Below are 23515 nucleotides of genomic sequence, written 5' to 3' on the forward strand. Positions count from 1 at the left end.
GACCTACCTGCTAGTCAGAGAGTTGGAAGAAGAGACAATATAGTGTCCAACTTACTGTATATGATAATTTGCTACTATGAAACACAAGTTAACCGAGCACTGCTATTGGGTCTGTCCTTGGTGTCAGCAGATTCCCTGAATTCAGAAATCTAATTTTGTTTTAAAAGCCTCTATATCTGAATGAGGAACTGTTACCTTCCTGCCACATCAAGCTGACCTGAGCATCTTCCTTTCTTCTCTCAGGTGCTGAAGGGCAACAAGAAGCTGTCCATGTCTGTGCGCTCTGTTGGGCGCATACCGGGCGGATATGTCACAAATCACGTCTACACCTGGGTGGACCCCCAGGGCCGCAGCGTGTCTCCTCCTCCAGACCTGATGGAGCACCGTAGTGCCACTCTGCGACGGAGCGACAGCCAGCGCCGCAGCCACATGCAGCTGCTGCAGGAGGGTGACGAGAAGAAGGTGAGGCAAGGGCAGCATTTCAGCATAGACTTAAAAGGCCCATGTCATCTTGCTTATTTAAATAAATGAGTCTGATATGCTATGTAAATATCTCTGATCCCTGGTCCATACAAGAGCCAGACTAATATATCAGTTAATATTGGCTGATGGTGATGACCCATGTTTTTATCAGGACCATCTGCGATAATTAAGGACTTTTTTGGTAGCGATGGTAGGGCTAATTAATTGTGCCACTTGGGAGCGCTACAGTATTTATATTAAGACTCTGAATTTCTCCTGTTTATTTGAGTTTAAGAAAGGTGACCATTGAGAACATGACAGTTATATTTTACAGTACACAGTTGACAAATAACAATCAAAGCAGTGAGTAAATCACTGTTATAAAAACACTAAAGCTGCAAAACCAGCCTATTTTGAATTCAACTCATTTACATATGGCTGCCTGTTTAGCTACAGCAGTTTAGCCTGCCCATAAACAGTTACTGCAGACAGTCTGCTCAAGAGTTATTGGAGAGGAAGATGTCAGGGAAACAATCAAGGATGTTGCTGTTTGGGGCTGTTGGGAAGCAATTGTATGCTTGCAGCCTTCTAAAGGATTCACCTCTCTGATTCTTCTTCTAAAGCTGATTTTTCTCTGAAGGTTTTTGTTCAGATTTAACAGTTTTTTCTGTGCATTTCAGCCCAGACTGTATTTGAACATGTTGTGCTTCATTTCACTTGTGAAGTGACCTATGGTCAACCAATTCGAACAGAGGTTATTTTTCATATAGCAGCCTTAAAAGGCATTCTGGCCTAAAACTTAAGATTAATATGTTGTTTGCCATTCAATTCTGCAGTGCAGCATTGCATCCCTCAGCAGTCTTGGTTTGATTTTATATCTTTGTCATGATTTTGTTCAGCAGTGTTCTCTCACTACAATACCCAGCATGCATTATGCAAATATGTCACACAACCATTGGGAATACCCTGGTGTCAACCAATCCTGACTGCTAGCCTAGCCACTATCCAATACAGTACAACCAAGCCAGCTGTAACTCTTGCTTCGGCTGTCAAATAAATTTCTAAAGAAAACAGTTTTTACCCCTTTTAGCCAATGAAAAGGAGCCAAGCTGAGGTAAGGTATCCAGACAGCCAGTTAGCTACCTTGTTAACTTTAACCTTCAAGAGACATCATCAGAAAGAGGGTTCCCTAGTCTTTAAACTGGAAAATCCCACTCTAGGGATTACTGCAGAACCACTGTACGAGGCGAGTAAGCATATTTACAGCAGATGTAGCCATAGTTACGTTTTTCATTTTAGCCAGAATGTCCCTTTAAAGCCGCTTAACATGGGAGAAAAAATAAAATACAGGAAATTGTCAAATATGGGCTCTATAAAGAGGTGGTGTCTATGTAACTATGTACATTTGTTCATTTTCATTTGATTGTTGTTTAGTTATTGTTTTAATAATATTTTAAATTGGGTACAATCATTAAATTAGCTTCTGTAGCCTGTGTATGTCTGTAGGACCGTCTGGCTGTTTGTAAATAGTTTTTATTCTTGCCCAGCTTTGATGCCTCATAGGTTAACATCTATCTATTCAGCCAGTGATTTGCATTACAAAAGACACCAAAGCCAGACCAAACAGTAAAGAATTCAGAATTATGCAGATTCAAACATTGTAATTAGAGTCGGCATTAATTGCAGACCATTTATTAGTCAGTCCATTATTTTTAACAGTGCATGACAGACATTCTGTACTCCTCACTTAACTCTGTGTAAACGTTTACTTCTCTATTATTGTGCTATTTTAACCAGGAGCCATTCAAAAACTTCAGCAGAGATCAATATGACCAGTATGTAATTACAGTATGTAATTATGTAGATGGGTAGCGCTCGTCTAGTCGAGCTGTAAATGACGAATGAGGCCTGTCTCTTATTTAAAGTAGTCATTACTGTTATCTCTCCATAGCAAGCCTCCACTGTGCCAACCTCTGATGCGTCTGTCTCCAGCAGCCAGTTGATCACAGTCTCTCTGACATGAGGGAACCACTGGCCCATTCACTCTCCTTTAGTTCATCCTTTATCCACTGTATGAAACAGGAATTTCTGTACTGAACTCTATCTGCGATGATCAGCAGTGATGAATGGACGGCGCTTCTTTCTAGGCCTAAAATAAATGAACTCGAGGGAGTGAGCTATCTGTTAGCAGCCAGAGCGAGTTAAGCTGTCTGTGTTACAATGACAAAAACGTGTGGTAGTTTTCAGTGTAATGATGTAATGGCATGTCCCCTTGCTCTGTTTTTGTTCCGAACATATCGAGGGGAGGATTACTGAGTTGGGATTATTGTGTTGAGGCTTAAATGTTTGTGAACTAATACAAAGCCTCCAACTCTTGTACCTGCTCCGCAATTACTGAGCCTTCAGCAGACTGGAACAAAGCAGTACTGTGTGCAATCACTTTTTATTCTGTTGAGGTGAATTTTACAAGAGACCAGGCTTTAGTGTCCTACACTGATACTGGAGAATCCCTACTGAGAGTGCCATGCAGTCCAGTATTAAAGGGGGAGTGAAGGGCACCACTTAATTTAGTTTTTTGCCGAATTATTTTAAAAATGTGAACAAAATTGATATGTAACTGTATGTAAACAAATAATGAATTGTTTGTTTTAAGCATCTACAGTTACAGAGCAATTCAGCCAAAAGTGACCTGAGTGCAGATGTTCAAACTTCAATCATAGGCAGGGTTAATTGTAACAGACTGAGGGGCTGGTTTTAACAGTCGCTGGAGTGTCTAGTAAAATGATGCAATTAATTCAATACAGTTGTTTGAAACACATGAGCTTTCCACCCTGAATACATAATAAAATTATAATAAAAATATTTGCATCAAAATAAATAGTAAGTAAAAAAAAGAGGCATAATGTGTAATACGTACAGTCAGGTTCCTAAATTATTTTAGCTGACTACAACAGCATATTGGAGTTAAATTAATTAATTAATAATAAGTGCAGCTAAAAGTGCAGACTTTAATTGCAGAGCTTTAATATAATAAAAGCAGGGTATTGACATCCAAATAAGGTGAACGGTGTAGGAATTTCATACATTTCATACATTTTCATACATTTCCAGACATAGAAAAGAAAAAACGGAAGGAACTGCTCCTGATCCAAAGCAAACCACCTCATCTGTGAAACATGGTGGAGGTAGTGTTATGGCATGGCCTGTAAGGATTTGTAAGCAAGTATTGAAAATTTAAGTTAGAGTGATTATATTAGTCCAATTACTTTTGAGCCCCTGTTGTTTACTTTTATTTAATTTTATTTCATTCAACCTCAATATACTGTGGTAGACAGCTATAACGACAGTAACTTTGTTGACCTCCAGATATGTATGGACTTGACTATATTTAATGAATCCATAAATAAAAATTGGAAATTTTATTGTTTTTGAATTTATATGAGGAGGATTTAGATTGTTTTCATTGTTTTCTTTTGGAGGCTTAGTTGTAGGCTGGAATTTAGCCTAGCTAGTGCTCACTGTGAGTTGGTTTTGTGCTTCAAAATTATCAAGGAGGTGATTGGAGATGAATTTTGTGACACAAAGAACTCAATGACTGAAAAACATGCCAGTTGCAAAAGTTTCTTTCATGGTACAAAAATGGTCTTCATGGTGAATCGCAAAAAATATCTGATTTTTGTAAAAATTTGCTCATGACTTTATATAATTATATATATTATAGTTATAATATTATAGTATTATATTAATCTTATAGTTATAATTATATCCTAAAACCCAAGTCATTTACTACAGTGTATGAACAACATGCTGGTCACTTTCACAGCTTTTGCTTTATATCACTAAATTTGTTGACATTTTTTGATTCATGGTGCTTTGATGTGTGATGTTTCTGCATCATTGCACTGGTTTCCTCTTTCTTCTGGAATTGGTTTTAAAGTCATTCTGTTATTTTTCAAAGCTCCAAACATTTGGCACCTTCATATGTTTGCAGTTTCTGATAGATTGTGTTCCAAACTGGACCATAGAGTCATCAAACCCTTGCTGGAATTCCATGAGTAAAGCTCAAGCAAAGTGATGGAACAGCTTTCTGTTTTTATGCTTTAAAGATTTTCTTGCCCACTGAAGAGTTCTTTGCCTACTCATATCTAGAAGACACCTTCTGTTGACTGAAAAAAACTCTCAAAACTCCTTTATTCACTTTAGCCTTCAGTTAGTTTTTGCCTTTTTCTTTTCTATTGTTCTTTTATTAGTGCTTGTTCTGTTCGCTTCAGTTGTGCTTTATTTGTGAAGCAATTTGAGCTTCATTTCTATGTATAAAAGGTGCTATATAAACACATTTTATTCTCATTTTATATTCTGTAAACACAGACCCTGCCAGGAAGTGCAGTGAAACCCTCTCCAGGTTTACTAACACACTAATACATTTCCAAAGGAAACATGCAGTGATTTCATATTGCAGCTTTAACCTTTAGGTTAGACTAGGACTAAGAATTATTGGAAACTCCATCCTACCCTATTACCCCCACCACTTTCTTTCCCATTTCATAGCCTCAGCTCCTGTCTTGGCTCACTATTTATTCATCTGTCTTCTAAATCTGACATTCAGCTGTTTATCATCTCACCCTGTTTTGCCTCCGTCTCCGTTTGAGTGCCAGAATCTGCTAAATATGATTATAGGGAGAGTTTTATGACTCGCTCATCCAGATGTAAATCTGTCAGTGGCTGGAGAGCGCCCACACAGCCCAGTGGAACGTCGATGCGTTAGAGGGCAGGACTAGAGCCCAGTGTAGCTGTCTGGCTCCAGTAGGACTGTGTAGCACAGCGAAAAAACGCCCAGTTTCCCCTCTGATTTACCGTTCCGTTTGCTCACCTACATGTCTGAGAAAAGCCATTTGTAAGGTAAATCTGACAAATTCCCAGATATGCAACGACAGTTCCAGTAAACGCCGAGAGCACCGCTGGATGTTGAAATCCATTTAGCTAATACCTCCTTCCTCAGAAATCCCAAACCATAATTCACAGTGGAGACTTTTATAAATGTATGGCATTACAAACGATGACACACCACATAATGCAGTTTGGCTTCTTCCAAACTGACCTTTCAGGGATGGCTAGCGCTAACCTTTAGCAGAGAGCTAGCGGGTGTTAGGCTCACTGCTCAGTTTGCTGGTGCTTGATGGTGAAAGCTATAGGCTTCAGGCAGTGCACTGGATTGCATCGATCCATGAACCTCCGTTCCAGTGACCCCACATTGAAGAGAAGAGGGCAGACATCAGTGATTGGCTCTGAGTGGATGCTTTGGTGGGCTGGCAGTGCTGAGTCTTGTTAACTTTTCTATAGAGGGAATGAAGGAGGTCATTGGTTGTCTTCCCACTGTGCCCTGTATATTGGGGCTGTCACTATCAATTATATTACTAATCAGTTATAATCAACATGGATCTCCGAAATGGTAGCTGTTCAGGAGAAGGCAAAAACATACTGAAGTTGTAATGTAAGTTAATGTAAAATTGTTTATTCAGTAGTTTTGGAACGTTTCTATTGGTCCATTCATCGTACATTTTCACACGCTGTAAATGACAAATGTTGCTGTGTTCAAATGATGTTCAAAAATAATTTGGAGATGCTTTTTTTGTTTGTTTGTTTGTTTGTTTTTTTTTGGACAGCATCGATAAAAAAGTCTGGCAGAAATTGCATGAAAAATTGTCCATCAGTGTCTGTTTCTTACCTAAAGAAAGAGAGCAGTTGTGGAAAAATAAGTAATCTTCATGCATACTACTGATTTTATTTTTACTTTAAAAAGTTAATCAAGTAATTGAGTGCAGTCAAGAAGAGGAGAGGTAGACACAGCCTAACACATTAATCATTTAAAATCATTTTTATACAAACAACCCACACATCTTTACTACAACTAAACATGTTAGTTTGTTTCAGCGCTATGAACTATTCAGCTGAAAGCAGCGCAAATGCAAATGTTACAGCTTACTCCAAAAGCAGGGTTCGTTGAAGCAGTCTGTTTGCTCCTAAAATGTCTGGTGAATTGATGCAAAACACATTTAATCCAGTACAATTCTGTGTTGTTTGAACCAGACAAACTTTCCAACATGAATACATATAATTTTTGTGCATCTTAATTAATATATAATTAGTGGAAAGAGGCTGTGTGAAACACTGCCAAATTTATTTTTGACTACAAACTCCAAATTCAAAAATGAAAATGAATTTAATATATTTTACCTAAATGACATCTATAGTGTGTTTTTGATAACATTTACACACACACACACACACACACACACACACACACACAGCTGCTGGAGTTTTTAAACACTGTGTCCACTCACTGTCCACTCTATTAGACACTCCTACCTTGTCAGTCCACCTTGTAGATGTAAAGTCAGAGACGATAGCTCATCTGCTGCTGCACAGTTTGTGTTGGTCATCCTCTAGTCCTTTATCAGTGGTCACAGGAAGCTGCCCACAGGATGCTGTTGGTTGGATATTTTTGGTTAGTGGACTATTCTCAGTCCAGCACCGACACTGAGGTGTTTAAAAACTCCAGCAGCACTGCTGTGTCTGATCCACTCAGACCAGTGCAACACACACTAACACACCACCACCACATCAGTGTTACTGCAGTGCTGAGAATGATCCACCACCCAAATAGTACCTGCTCTGTGAGGATCCACTGGGGACCACTGAAGAACAGTGTAAAAGGGAGCTAACAAAGTATGCAGAGAAACAGATGGACTACAGTCTGTAACTGTAGAACTACAAAGTGCACCTATATAGTAAGTGGAGCTGATAAAATGGACAATGAGTGTAGAAACAAGGAGGTGGTCATAATGTTATGCCTGATCGGTGTGTGTATATATTTATATATTTCATTGCATAATTTTTCAGTTTTTGATGTAATTTGAAAATGTCGTCCTTTACATTGTATGTTTTTTGTTTTTATTTTTTTTTACTATTTATATGGGAGTAAATGGAAGTCTCTCATTATTTTCTTTAGGGGTCTTATTTGTTCTTAATGTTTAAACCAACCATGCTATATGGAGGCTGTAGCATGGGTAACTCTGTCTGTGAGTTTATATGCTTCAAAACTGCTTTATTATAGCCAGCAAGAGGGTGATGAAAAGTACATAGAGGTGAAGTCTGTAGCTTACACAACTCAGTAATTTAAAAATACTAAGTTATGTTTTTGGTGCTAAAATAGTCTTCAGGGTGAAATCTAAAGAAATATCTGTCTGAATGTTGTTGAAATTTTCACGTTGTGTTGTTATGGAAGTACAAGACAACACCCAAAGCACTACTTCTTAAACTGTAAAACTTTGAAACTATATAAAATATCCATGCTGTAATTTACCCTGCATTACGTTGTGCCCTACTTATCCCTAATAGTGGCAAGCCTACAGTCTGTAGGTCTGAACACATTAAAAAAACAGGGATTTTTTCATTTAATCCTGCAAATGAAGAACAGAAAGTTTCAGAATTTTGACAAAGAGAAGTCATGACATGAAATAAAGAAGAGATATTTAAAATTCTGCACTTGCCACTGAAATTTCTGTAAATTTGTGAGACTGACCATGTTGAGGCCTTTGTTAGAAAAGGTCAGATTCTTCCAGTGAAGCCCATTTTCAGACGACTCTCAGGTTGAATTGATCTACTCATCAAAGACTTTTGTCACTGTTATTGATCAGAGTCAAACTGTTATTAAATCAATACCAAGAAATTCTGACATTTGTGTGAAATTTCAAAGATTCAGCTTTTCACACTACTTGTTCTGCTGATAATATAATTTGTAATAATGTTAAATTGATGTTAAATTAGAAAGGAATGCAAAATAAAAGCATTTTCACTAGTGTCCATCTCTCTTTATTCAGTATACAGTATTTATGGGGACTTTAAATGTTATTACCTTGCTCACTTGAAGCAGCTATAACAGTGATTGTTCCTCACAATTCACGTTCAAAATACATGTAGCAGGCAGGCCTGGGGTTGTTTTTTCTCTGAATGCTAAACCAGCTCGCTGACAGAACTGTGCAGCGCAGTGAGGCTACCCTGTTTTTACACTGCTTTCCCATTCTGTTTGCTCAGAAACTGACAATCTAGAAACCAATTCAGTAATGGCTGTAACAGCTGAGGTCTCGGCTGCAAGTTGACAGTTTATTTGTGTTTTTTCGCTGAATGTTCAGTAAGGGGGTCATTGTGCTTGTTGGTGAGTGGTTTGTTGAATATGACTGAGCAAGACCTGAAGCCTTTTCTTACACCACAACCTTTTCAAGGCTTTTCATGCAGCTCTATCAGAATAATAACTCAGGTAGTGTTCCCTAAAAGTACACCCTTCACAAGCAAGTTTACCTGACCATCTGTGTATGTGTGAGACAGAGAGAGATAAACTTTACCATTCAGAGGTTTGGAATCACTGTTTTCTCTATCATAAAATCAGGATTGTTGTATAAAATGTATAAAATGATTGTAACATGATGGTAGTACTCTACAATGTCATTTAATTTGTAGGAAGCTGTAATAATATTCAGTAATTAATTGCCAAGATTACTGTGAGGTTGATGCTGAGCTTTCACCATACAGCATTATGTGATATGACAGCAACTGAGCAGAACATTTCTTTACATTTTAAGTGTTTTTCATCTGATGATTCAGGTTTTGATGTTTAAAACACATTTAAAGTTGTGTATTTGCATTTTAAAAATGCTCATTAGAGATATTCTATGAATTTACATTGTAAAACATAAACATTTTCATTGAGATTGGTCTTCAAACAGTAAATTACTGGCTACTGAGTTGCATTTCTGCCCTGCGATGGACTGGCGATCTGTCCAGGGTGTTTCCTGCATTCTGCCCAGTGACTGCTGAGATAGGCTCAAGCTCCCCCCCACAACCCAGAAGGATAAGCAGCTTAGAAAATGTGTGTGTATGTGTGTGTGAGTTGCATTACTTTTACGGTTGTTATGTAAAAATACAGAACATTACTGTATTTAATTACAGCTTACAGCCATTACTGTATTTAATAATTAGCTTATTACTGTAAGTGTACTGCAGAGTACAGTTGCATCACAGTAATCTTGCAGTCTAGATGACTGTGGAGTCTGTTTCACATGTTGCTGTTTAATGAGTATTTATTATTTACTTGTTTCATGATTGTTTACTAAAATGGTTCAGTAAATGACTGTGAAAGTAATGCAACAAGCCAGTAATTTACTGTAAGTTTTTTCCCCAGTTTTCTCCCCCATTTGGATATATCCATTCCACCCACTAGTTAGGATTCCCCAATCACATGATACCACTGTGGGAGCCCCAAGTTACTGTAATTTTACAGTGTAGTTTTTATTTCTAGCTACACACACACACATTCTCTAAACCGCTTATCCTGCTGGGTCACGGGGGGTGCTGGAGCCTATCTCAGCAGTCGTCGGGCGAAAGGCAAGATACACCCTGGACAAGTAGCCAATCCATTGCAGTCAATCTACACTGTACAAGTTATTATTGAATAAAATAGCAACAATTAGGGTATTAATATGATGAGCGATGAACTTTTGAATGGTATTGCAGATTGAAACACAGAGAGAAAATGATTGTGTATATAACACAACAGTGTCGTGTTGTGTTGCAGGTGAATCTGGTTCTGGATGATGGACGTTCTCTGGGTTTGATGATCCGGGGCGGGGCTGAGTATGCCCTGGGGATTTACATTACTGGAGTGGACCGAGGCTCTGCAGCCGAGTCTGGAGGACTGAAGGTACAGTTTCTCTCAACATCCCTCTTCCTAAAAACCCTCATTTCTTCTTTTCGCCTCTCTTTGTTTTCTCTCTTCCCATGCTGAGTCCCATGCTAATGTCCATGTTCCACCCACAAATATGTTCATTCATAGTAACTGTTGCACAGTGGGACAAACCTTTAAGAGTGTTGGCAAAGATCCTTTTCAGCCTACTGAAAAACAGGCTTTACATAGTAAGGATGTGCAACGGTTGCCTGGAAATAAACAATGCACTTGTGGGTAAAGCATGGATAGATCAGTTCTCTCAATGCCAGAGTCCACTACCTCACTGTTAAGAATGTTTTTGATGTTTCTGATGTGTCTCAGCTCTATATTTTGCTGCCGTCCCCTATAAACTCTCATTTCCTCTACACTATCACTGGCTACAGCCCTCTCTCTCAGTCACTCCAAAACCCCTCTACCCAAAAAAAAAACAATTTTTCTCCACAGTTTTTGGATACGAGAAATCTAGTCTAATACAATTTTGCCTACACGCTTTGGACAATAAACATTAGATACTTTAGTTACGTCAGATTTGTTTTTCCACTGTTCTTTTTAGTACACTTACTAAGTGATGTGCTTAGACTGTGTGTGGTGATGTATTGATTCATGTGAAATTTTGTTGTCATGTGCACACTGTACACAGACAAAATAACACAGATAGGACCACTTGTGAGAAATGAGCCAAGCCATCAGAGCGTCACTCTCACTTAGTTGACGCGAACATGCTTTAGCCGTGATTCATGTACTCCTTGATCTCATCTTGGAGATTATGCTACAGGAGACTTTTTGTTCTGTCAGCTCATCACAGAACTCAACCTGACTGCGCTCTGAGTGTCTCTCTGACTGCTTCACTTTTTCGAATAAAAGAAAGGTCAAATGTGGGTATCAGTGAATTTATAAAGTTAGAAGCTGAGAATTTGAGGGGTTTCTGTCAGGGATCGGCAACATACGTCTCTTTACTGCCCTGTTGCGGCTCCACAGCAGAGTTAGATGTTTAGGTAAAAAATAAAATATATTCCTTTGCAGTAAAATAAAGCTCTGCTGATCGTTCAACACAGTTTTAACAGTAAATGGTCTTGAATGCTGGAGTAAATGTATAACTGCTAATTCACCAACCTCTAACCCTGAAGCTTGGCGCACAGACTGCTGCTCACCATAGCAACGCATATAACAATCTCGCCTATCTAGTAGCCAATGAAAAGGCAAAGAGAAAGATTTAGGACTAACATCAATAATTTGGAGACAAATGGACTTATTTGCATTTATAATCACTCCAGCTGGTTTCCTGATTTCCTCATTTAATCTGCAGCGAGAAACTGTCACACTAAAAAGTCGCAAAGCTGTAGTCAGCTTCTCGTTTGCCAGCTTCTCATTCAAATTTTCCTGTTCCACCTTAAGTGGTGCAGTGGTACATTCTGCCGACACCTGTCCTAACTTTAAAGAGTCTTAGGTTAGCTTATCGTTTTTTCATTGGGATCACCTCCTCTATGTCTCTCTCTCTACCGCTGTCACCTAGATAAAGCTTGGGGCAATATGCCATGCTTTCTGTTTTTATTGTAATGTTGGACCATACGGCAAGTAAGACTGAGAACATTTTGCCTGCAAATTTTCTAGAGTAACTTAGGTGATGCTAAATTGGATAGTGGTGTAGGCAACGGCTAGCTAGCAGCATTAAAACAGCTGAGGCTGATGAACTTTCTGCTTAGGCTGTCAGTCAGATTTATCCCTAAAAAAATTGTTCTGTGCCTCATCATGGTATGCGACTGATGGCAGTAGGCAGCCATGGAAACGTTGCCAAGGTGACAGCATCACGAGCAAAAATGGATGATTATGAGAAGAGAGCTTCAGCAGTGTTGATTGTTTATTTAAGGCAGGAGGATGATCTGTACGTTCTGTGTTGTATAATACTGAGCACTCCTGGACTTCGACAAGTCATTTGGCCTCAATGGCTCCCCAAAAACCTATCTGGTTTATTCCACCTGGTTGATGAGAAAAGTTGGGAAAATTGAACTCAGTATTCCACTGACCACTGCAGTACACTACCAATGACACTGCAATTGCAGAATTTCTGTCACAGCTATATTGAAAACAATGGAATATCCAGTTTGCCGTTGGCCACCAAGCATCATAATGTAGTGTACTATCATAATGTAGTACGTATGTAGTGTACTAACTGTATTAACTTTTCACATTCATATTAAATGAATATCATTTGAAATTAACAACCCACTCTAAATGTGGGTATTTGGACAAAAATTGTGCGCCACAATATGGGAATTGTGGGCCATTTGCAATATCTGATATTTTTTATAGACATATCTGATGAATCTGATACATACGCATTTATAAACTCTAGAAATTAGACTACATCTACCTGAGTAAGCATAGGATTACAAATGCAGTAAAGTTTTTTTTTTTTTCCCCATTTTTCTCCCTATTTAGTCGTTTCCAATTCCACCCACTAGTTAGGACTCCCCCAATCACATGATACCACCAGCGCTAGGAGGGAGAACGCTAGCACAGGCTTCCTCCGAGACCTGCAAAGCCAGGCACCGCGTCTTTTCGAGCTGCCGCTGACGCAACATCAGTGAACAGCTGAACACGCTTGGGGTAAAGTGCCAACCGCAAGTTCTGTTATATCAGCTAACAGACGCCTGTGCTGACTAGCATTGCGCTGAGAGATGGGAGAAGACGATGACTGTAGCATCACCAGGGATCGAACTGGCGATCTTCTGATGATAGGGCCAAGGCTTAGACGGTTGCAAATATCGGTCTGAAATATCAAATATTGACATTTGTCTGATGTTTATATTTTTTAAGCAATATTGAAAATGATTCCAATATAAGTCCATTGTCATTAAGTCTCCCTAGACCCAGCACATTTGTGGGCGGAGCATGGATAGATCATTTCTCTCAATGCTGAAGTCGACAGCCTCACTGTTGTGAATGTTTCTGATGTTTCTGATGTGTCTCAGCTATATATTTCACTACAGTCTCCAAAAAATTCTCATTTCCTCCACACTGTCACTGGCTCCAGCTCTTCCTCTGTCATTCCACCACCATCTCTGCTTTCAGTCTCCCTCTCTTTCTCACTTGTGGCACCCTCATCTCTCCTCGCTGTTTGATATCATCTTCTGTTGATGTCTGTGTCTCTGTCAGACTGCTGTGATGAAGGTGCTGTATTGTGCAGTTAGAGGCTGCTGCTGTACTGTGCGCTGTATATGTGTAGGTGGAGAAGAGCATGTACACACACATCCTGCTGGTGTCACACTCACATCAATCTGCTTAGATATGCCTATTAGCCCCCCACAGACTCAGCAGGCAGCTCCAGATGGGCCCTGGCACTGCGAGGCCTGCCCGGCCTCTGTGAGCTGCCTGCCTCACATGGCTCCCCCACAGTGACACTGTTCGTCAGGATTAGCTGCTCTTTGGTTTTGTCTGCCACATCAATCTGTTTTAAATAAATTTCCTCCTGATATTTTTGGTGATCTTTTGATGTGTGTGTCTGCGGATGTGTCAGTCTGCAGTGAGTGTGCGCCTAAGAACGTCTGGCTGTTTCAGCCGCCGCCTCTATGCGCCCACCGCTGAGTAATTTACTCAGACAACCTGCCTTTATTCCATTTTCACACCGCATTGACTCTCCATTTGGTGCTTTGATTTTAGGCGAATATCATCATTACACAGGGTCATGGAAATTTCTGGGCTCATGGAGTCATGTCTGTTTTCCTTGGAGCGTGACGTTTAGATTTATGCAATCAGCAGATCAAAAGAGGTTATGTGTTTTCAGCTGGGCTGGATCTATATAAAGTCCAGAGATGGAGGGGTGTGAGGGAGGAAGATAGCTATGGGCATGTGAATGTCTTTTGGCAACAGGCTTTTGTTGTCAGAAAAAATGAGCAACGCATCACTGCTCACTTGTTCGCCAGCCAGATTAAACTGACGGAGTTTTCAAATAACTGCCGTTGTGTTTGGGTCCACACGAGTGCACAAACATGCAGGCACAATCGCTCATTTATATAAGCACATATACAGCATGTGTAGACACCATCCAAACAAAACAAATGCATTACATTAGCATTGCACATGCACACATTCAACCAAATACCAACAGGTTTACAGGACCACTGCCCATCAGAAGTTTGGAGACATCTTACCTTCCTTCGCTCTTTAAGTAAGAAAAGGTTTTGTTCACATAAAACATTTGTTTGTTAATGATTTGATGATATATAACAACACTCAGCTTCATGTTCGTCATGTTCTACTCGGTATGAAAGTTTTTTCTGAGTAATGCCTTGACAGTTATCTTTTTCAAGCAGTTAAAGGCACATATTGAAAATCTTTAGGGCCAAAGATGGATTAAATGCCTGAAAGCATTGCTGACACAAAAAGGGGGTTAAATGTGTGGGTTATTAAATTATTTCTAAGGTATAGAAATAAACTTTGTCCAGTTATTTTCCTATTTAGTCATGGTCAGTTCGCACCTGCTAGATAGGACTCTCCTTATTGCAAAGTGCTACAGATCTGAGCAGCACACTGAACAGTACATGTCTAAAAACACCCATTGAGTAGCACACTGAACAGTACATGTCTAAAAACACCCATAGAGCAGCACACTGAACAGTACATATCTAAAAACACCCATAGAGCAGCACACTGAACAGTACATGTCTAAAAACACCCATAGAGCAGCACACTGAACAGTACATATCTAAAAACACCCAGAGAGCAGCACACTGAACAGTACATGTCTAAAAACACCCATAGAGCAGCACACTGAACAGTACATGTCTAAAAACACCCATAGAGCAGCACACTGAACAGTACATGTCTAAAAACACCCATAGAGCAGCACACTGAACAGTACATGTCTAAAAACACCCATAGAGCAGCACACTGAACAGTACATGTCTAAAAACACCCAGAGAGCAGCACACTGAACAGTACATGTCTAAAAACACCCATAGAGCAGCACACTGAACAGTACATACCTAAAAAACACCCATAGAGCAGCACACTGAACAGTACATGTCTAAAAACACCCAGAGAGCAGCACACTGAACAGTACATGTCTAAAAACACCCAGAGAGCAGCACACTGAACAGTACATGTCTAAAAACACCCAGAGAGCAGCACACTGAATAATACAGGTCGAAAAACACTCAGAATGCAGCACACTGCATGACAGAGGGACAAAAACACCCAGAGAGCAGCACACTGAACGATAGAGGGGAAACAAAAACTCCCAGGGGCAGCATTAAACGATACAGTGATGAAAAAACACCCAGAGAGCAGCACACTGAATGACAGAGGGACAAAAAGCACCCAGAAAGCAATGCACTGTACAGTAGAGCTCCAGTGCCCAGTAGCTGTATGAAATTGGGATTATATATGATGCATTTAATTGGAGCAATAATGCTAATGAGTCATTAGTAGCGATCTGGCTGTGAGCATGATGTAGCTCTACAGACTTGCCCACACTGGGGAAAGAGTAGAGAGAGAGGGAGAGATACAAGACAGTGGCAAGCTCAGCCCCCTGAGCGTGATCCACAGAAAGAAGCAAGCCAGCCTCTGAAGCATGCCACCAGACACCTTGAGTGATCGTGTTATTACAGCAGGAGCAGACAAGCCACACACACACACACACTGATCGGCGGCCTGGCTAGAGGGTCTATCCATTTCACAAGGCCACTCACAAGCCTAGGGGTTTGGTATATGGAGGCTGCCTCAGTAATGCCCAGAGCCATGTGAGTTATCCAGTGAGATGATATGCTCATCTATGAAAGGAGGGATATTTGTGGAAATGGCAACCCATTACTCATTTTTATGCCCATAGAGGCATTGCTGTCTAGCAGCGGTCGGATCAGATCAAATCTGGTCATATGGAGCAAACAGATGTGTCTGCAGTAATACATTTGATTTGAATAGCCTTTTGGAATTTCCAAAAATACTAAACAAGGAAGCATTTAAAAGGACATCAGTGAAGTAGAAAATGCATATAAATGGGTGTGTCCATCAGGCTCTGTTTAGTACTGTAAGAAAGACCAGTAGGAGGAGGCCATGTGGAAACTGAAAAATAGAATTACTATACTACTTTAAGTAAAAGAATTTGGTGTAGTATGTAAATATCAGTTTCAAAACAGTTCAAACAGTTCATATATGGTAACTGTGCTGCAAAAAAAAAAAATAATAATAAAACGTTGCATGCAAATGTTTGGGCACCTGATTTTTTGGTGATTTATTTATTTTTTTTGAGGGTAAATAAGTACACATCCTCTATAGAGAACACATTTTAATGCACACTTACTGTTTATTTACTAAAATTAACATAATAAAAAAAATAAAACATGAAATGTTATGGCTCATTTTATATTTTCCCAGTATGTTTAACTTACATAGCAAATAAATGGAAATTGTGCTCAGTTGCAGAAAAAGTTTTTTTACCCATAGAGGATGTGCTCACTTGTTTTCTCATAGAAAATCAACAAAATGTAATTTGATGAGGGGCGAATGACTGTATATTCATCAAGCCCTTAGCCCCACCCATCCACGCTGAAGTTATAAGAAGTGTTTCAGCCCAGACTGCTTTTTGATTAAGGTACAATACAGGGTAGCCAGTAAGAATGGAGATCGTTTACATACATCAGCCTTAAAAGCAGAATAACAAGAATGTGCATTGTCATGATGTAATCTGTTAATTAATTACTGCTGATTCATTGAGATAAATTTTAATCACTGATATTTTTAAACCAAGTAGTCAAGTTTAATTGAGTAATTAGAGAATTAGATAATTAAGACAAACACTGAACGTGTTGACATAAAATGAGGAAAAAGGCCAAACAGTGATTGTTTATACTGCATCAGAGTACCTCCCTCAAGGGACATGAGGAAGATGATGATGATGATGATGATGATGATGCAGAAGTGCTGTTAAAAGTTGTTAAAATAAGCATGGCTTTTTTGTTTTACTCATCGGGGACGGCTATGATGGATGGGTTCAATCCCATCTCCTCGATAAAGATTATGACCATGAATTCTCTGCTGGCAACAGTGATGCTTGTTTGCAAACATTCCGTGTGCCGTTCTCCTCTCTTGTCTTCATCCCCTGTTCCTTGAGGACAGGACAGGGAATGTGTGGCTGTAAAATTCTGCAACTCTTTATGGCCGATGCGGCCCATAGACTCCTAATTGGATAGAATAATGAGGTCTCGCATGGGGAGGTCTACTGTCTCGCTGGTGCTGAGATGCAGATGCTGTCTTGTCTGCTGCTGGACCAGCACCTCTGCTGACCTGCTGCAATGGCTTTATCAATATGGCTCCACTGGAGGATGTCTCTTTTCCTCATTACACTCTTTCACTTACACTTTAGACGATTATACACTCTTACATTCTCTCTTTAGACAATTATACCCTCCTCTCTCACACACACAAGAACTGGATGAAGTTCAAACACATAGTTAGAGTAGTCCTAGGTGTAGATGTCTAATTTTGTTAAGCATGCACACTAGGGCTCGCCCATTCAACTAGTCAGTTGTAGCATTCTTGGCTAATTAAGATTGTGTCAGTAGACTAATAGCATTTATTTATTACTTTATTTATGCACTTGTTTTATTTTTTTTTTTTACACTAAAACTGTAGCAAATTGAAAATAGCTAATCTCTGTGTATGCTGAAGCATCATTCTATTTTACAGATTGTATTGTTCATTTGTATCAATCATGCATTGTACTGAGTATTTAAAAAAAACACCTGCAAAATGAAAAAAAATGCTGAAAAATCCATGTAGGTTCACTTTGAAATTCGTAAGAAGGTTGAATGTAAACCATGTCATCAGAATCCCCCCAACACTCACACACAGCACACCCAATCCCACCCTACATAGCAACATAGCACTGTCTGCTTTAGTTAAATATATATATATATATGTATATATATACATATATAGATATAGATAGATAGATAGATAGATAGATATGTATAGTTATATATGGTTATATATATGTATATAATAAACTATTTATATATAACCATATATAACTATACATATCTATCTATCTATCTATCTATCTATATATATATATATATATATATATATATATATATATATATATGTATTAAACTAAAACAGACAGTGCTATTTTGCTATGTAGGGTGGGATTGGGTGTGTTGTGTGTGAGTATTGGGGGGATTCTGATGACATGGTTTACATTCAACCTTCTTGATTTCTGTCCTTTAATTCATGCGCACAATAGCAACTTACGAATATCCCCCTCTTGTGGAGAATCTTTACCCTGCTAAACATGTGCAAGTGAGTTATAAAGCTAGGTCCACAGACTTCATTTATATTTAAAAATGAATAAATAAATAGCATATGAAATAGCACTTTATTGGTTTAACAGTTATTGGTCATTAACAATAAAGCATAATATGACATGAATATTATTTAAGGTTACTGTCAATCATAGTCAAAATCCAAACATAAAAAAAGATAAATAGTAATGCATTCACAACGAAAAATCAATCAAATCACAACTTAAGTAAGCTGTAGTTGTAGTTTGTAAGCTGTAGTTTTACCTGAAGCGTCAACTCATCTGAAGGGGCAGCCTTTGTCACTCAGGCATCCTCCTGATCTGATGCAGAAACCTATTGCTTTAATCCACCTTGGCTGAAAGACTTCTTTGGTTTAATGTTAACATGGATTCCAGAATCTGTTTTTTTTCTTTAAATTGGACTATGTTCATATTTCCTCATGACACTCCTCTATTTGCTTCCAAAATTTTCTTTCTTTGTTCTACATTCTACGACCTGTAGAAGTAAGTATTACCCTGTTCCGTTTAGGTTCTGTAGTCCAAAGCTTTTGGAAAGTCTAGGATCAGGGCTTTTGGTTGACTAACAGTATTCTTGGTGAGAGATATCCCTAAGGTACACATGAATTCACATCGTTCACTGAAGATAAGGATATTGTTGAATACAGATATTATCACCTTTATTTGAAGTTTGTACATTTGTGCCATTAGGCTTCCTCTGAAATGACTGACCAGCTTCAGTGTGTCGAGAGAGAAGGACTAGGAATAACCCACTTTACAGCTGGAGAACACTTTTATTGAGCAACTTGTTAAGCACATAAAAATCAGTTCACCCAGAGCAGGTTGTACTGAAGTATCACACACTTGTGGCTCTTTGGCTGGAGGGAGGCAGAAAAAGAGCAGTTAGTATGGTGCTCGTGCTTTATGACTGTAAGCCACCCTGTTGCACATTTGGGCCACTGCTCGAACCAAACCCTATAACTTTGCTAAATGAAGCATGGATGATACACTCGCGCACTTTCGGCTGCAAGACTGTAAAACATTTTAATGGAAGAGGCTCGTAATTCATAATGGTCAAATTACTAAAGCGGTCAAAAAGGAAAAACAAGCCTTTTGAGGGCTTCATATATTCCACGGAGATAGATTAGATTACATTGGAGCTCAGCTTTTCCAAGATAAGATCATTTTTAGATGAGTCTGTGATCTGCATACTAAATTTGTCTGTGTGTGCCTGTTTATTTATAATCCTACAGTTCAGACATGTTTTCAAAGTAGGGTGGGCGACAGAGATGTTCGCAAGTCGCTTCATGCAAGTCTGAGTTGAGTCTTGAGTTTCTGAGATGCGAGTGCGAGTCTCAGTTCTCTAAAGTGGAGTCTCAAGTCTCTGAGGTGCAAGTCTGAGTCAGGCCTGTAGTTCCTGAGGTGGGAGTCCTAGTCGAGTCTCTGAGGTGTGAGTCAAGTCCTAAGTCTCTGAGGTGCAAGTCAAGTCTTGAGTCTCTAAGGTGCGAGTCTGAGTCTTGTCTTTGAGGTGTGAGTCTGAGCCAAGTCTTGAGTCTCTGAGGTGTGAGTCTGAGTGGAGTCTTGAGTTTCTGAGGTGCATGGCCAAGTCAAGTCTCGAGTCTCTGAAGTGTGAGTCTGAGTCAAGTTTTGAGTCTCTAAAGCCTGAGTCTGAGTCGAGTCTCTGAGATATGAGTCTGAGTCGAGATGCGAATATGCGGTGAGTCTCAAGTCTCTGAGGTATGAGTCTGAGATAGGTCTTGAGTCTCTGGGGTACGAGTTCGATGTGAGTCTGAGTTGAATCTTGCAACTCTGAGGTATGAGTCAGAGCTGAGGTGCGAATATGAGTTGAGTCTTGAGTCTCTGGGGTACAAGTCCGAGTTAAGTCTCGAGTCTTGGTAGAGAACCTATCAGGTTCAACGCAGCTTTAAATCGTGAGCCTTTCATTACAGAAAAAACTGAAGTCTAATAGACAGAACTGAAGCGCTACACACGGTAAATACAGTGCTTAGAATAAAGGAGCAAAACAGTTGGAAACCACTGCTTAGTCTGTGGTATGTAAGTATGCTTGCTGGCTGTCATAATAGCTAGTACGTTTTCAAGGAATGTGATCTATAATTTGCAAAAAACTTCAGCTAGATTAGCTAAGAACATAGGGATGAAGATAGGGATGTTACGTAACCTAACAGATGCCTCTATTGGCTAGTTTCAGGGAGGTCCGTCCTACCCACCCAGAGAGAGCGAGGCCAACTATTCTCTCATGGACTCCCAGCCACGGATGACTGTGGTATCGCCTGGTAGAACACTTGCGATCAAACTTGCTTACTGTGCCACTCAGGAGTCCCTACAATAACACATTTTCATCCCTATTTTCAACCCCTCATGTCCACTTTGCGATGTGTGGAGCGAGTGATATACAGGTGCTATCCTACTGCAGTTTTGGAGCATTTGTTTAGAGCTCTGGTGAGAGCACACTATAAAAGTGTAGCTTTCTCACGCAAGATGTTTGTTACTACTGTTTCTCTTTTTGAGCCCAAAGCAGCCCCCAGCATCCCCTCAAGCTCACCTCAGCGGGAAAGAGTGAAGAGTCGATATCTCATCTTCCCCCCCTCCTCCGTCCATCACAGAGGAGAAGAAAGAATGGAAATGCCAGAGGTGCTGCGGTTCAGAGAGGGAGGGTGCAAATGCCAGACACCTCCCATCACTCCCTCTCTCCATATTTCCTTTAAGATAGAAACTGAGGGACTGAGAGAGGGGAAGGGAAAGAGAGATACAGAGAGAGAGGGTGAGAGAAAGCAGGGAAAGAGAAAGTGAACAGAAGAGACAGAGTTAATGTGAGGATAATGACTATTGACCTCCATGCTGTTGTGTCAGAGTCCCGCTGACAGCCTGTCCCTCCCCACCCCTAATCCTGCTCGCCTTCACCTGACTGTCTGAGTGTAATATCACTGGGCCCCATGCTGGGGATCAAGGTCAGGTGCATTCTGGGAACAGGGCACAGTTCAGTGAAGATTAAGTGGTGACGAGCAGGCCTGGCTTTTATATGTTGCTGTTATAGCCGGCGCATCCCTGGTTGGAATTGCAATCTTCACGCTGAAGGTCAGCATGAACCTGGAAAAGCTTGCAAGTTAAAAGCCACGTCAGAACAGTCATGCTAATGCTTTTGTAGGCTTTTTATTTAAAAAAGGCTACTTCTTATAAGGCTCTTTTGAAAGACCTTTTGACTCTTTGGACTTCAGGCAATTCTTATCATCTATAGTTCATTGCTATTCATGAGTCTTTTCATTTGCTCAGCAGATAGCGACTACACATTTTTGGAAAAGTTCAATTTTCTAAAGTGTGAACATTTCTGCGGTCTGAATTAAAGTCTAAAAACATTCTAAAAACATAATCATACCTTAAGCTCTTCTATTCACCCCTCCTGTACATTCACAAGAAGTGACTACTGCTCCTGTTATCTTCTAATTGCCCCTTTGGCTCATTGCTGGTGCAGACATTTGCTTTCTTTTGGGACAGTGCTGTTGTATTAATCCAAAATTAATTAAACCTCCATTCAGTTCTAATGAAGCCGGGTCTGTATTCCTTTTAAAGACTCCATCTTTGGCTCAGTTCCTCGAGGTTCCCAATTGAGGATGCTCTGTTTCCTCTAATAAGCATATCCGTTATCTGATAAGATGGATAAAGGCCTGCGCTCCTTCGTGCTTTGTGCATCGGGAGCCAAACACGGAGCAGAGCGATATGGACGGATAAAAATCCATGAGCCGCAGATGCTGGGAGTGGAAGAGTAGTGAGGAGAACGGCCGCTCCTGTGCTTCCCCATCGATTGCTCCGTGGTCTCTGGAGTTCACATGGAAAACAAAGCATTATTATTCATGTCCATATTGATCAGCTCCACATTTATTAATATCATCATCACTGGAGAGGTAGCTTAATTACCCTGGAGCTTGTCTGGTGGGCCAGAGGGGCAGGGAGGGCATCGATCCGGAGAGAGAGAGTGCTTGCAGTTGGTTAATCCACCAGTAGATACAGACAAACTGAATTATCTTACACAGGGTTGGACAGGTGAAGGAAGAATGGATTGCAGTGGAGGGAGGCTACCCGCTCCATATAGCCTAATGGATAGAAACCAGGGCACTGTGAGGGGACGAAAGTGAGAAAGAGAGAGAGAGGGAAAGGGAAAATGACCAAGAGACAGAGGGAATGTGAGGATGATGACTCAGGATAAATAGACGGACAAGATGAGATTAGTGGTGATATGATACACTCGGCTCACTATTCCATTCGATTCACAATGCTGAGTTCACGATTCTTACAATGTTAGAATGTCAGCAGCTCAAAATGCGTGACGGTTTATTCTGTCTTCATGTGCTTTTAGAATGATCATAAATACATTCCCGACCTAAAAGTTGCACATGACCAGCTTTTCTTCCAAGTTGTCATTGGGTCGATGACAAAGACCTTCAAAATGATCACGAAAAAATTCTAAAATTAAAATTTATTAAAATATATATTTAAAAATGATGAAAAAGGATATGATTTGTGTATCTGCAAGAATCTATTCAAGCTTTCATAATGGTAGAAATTAATTTTTAAATAGTATCATCAGTTTTACCACCTGGAAAATGTCTATTGGCACAATTTAATTAATTAAAAATATTATTTAAATACAGCACACACGCTCTCAATCTGTCTGTGTGGGTAGGAATTCCCTCCCACTCCCCCCATCACTCAGCAGATCACTCAGTTATTTACAGCTACTAAAAAAGTATGAACTAGACTTTGTACTTAGACACCCATATAAACCTTTGTCCTTAAACTCAAGGTTAATCATTTTTATCATCAAATAAATAATTGTTATTATAATAATAACACATATTTGTCATTTTGGTGGGGTTACACCTTCTGACTTGGTAAACTGAAATAGCCCATGACTCAAAAATTAAAATTTTCTCAACAATTGTGAAAAGGCTACTGAC

The 23515-nt window shown here is 39.7% G+C and overlaps 1 protein-coding gene across 1 annotated transcript in view; it reads left to right on the plus strand.

Moving 5' to 3' along the window:
- whrna (whirlin a) overlaps window positions 1-23515 on the plus strand; it is a 125393-nt gene that overhangs the window by 52890 nt on the left and 48988 nt on the right. Inside the window, exons 2-3 of the mRNA XM_036589009.1 lie at window positions 244-462; window positions 10094-10219. Of these exons, the coding sequence (XP_036444902.1) occupies window positions 244-462; window positions 10094-10219 (345 nt within the window). The remainder of the gene's footprint in view (window positions 1-243; window positions 463-10093; window positions 10220-23515) is intronic.

The sequence above is a fragment of the Colossoma macropomum genome, unplaced genomic scaffold (genome assembly GCF_904425465.1).
Source record: "Colossoma macropomum unplaced genomic scaffold, Colossoma_macropomum, whole genome shotgun sequence".
Taxonomy (NCBI): Eukaryota; Metazoa; Chordata; class Actinopteri; order Characiformes; family Serrasalmidae; genus Colossoma; species Colossoma macropomum.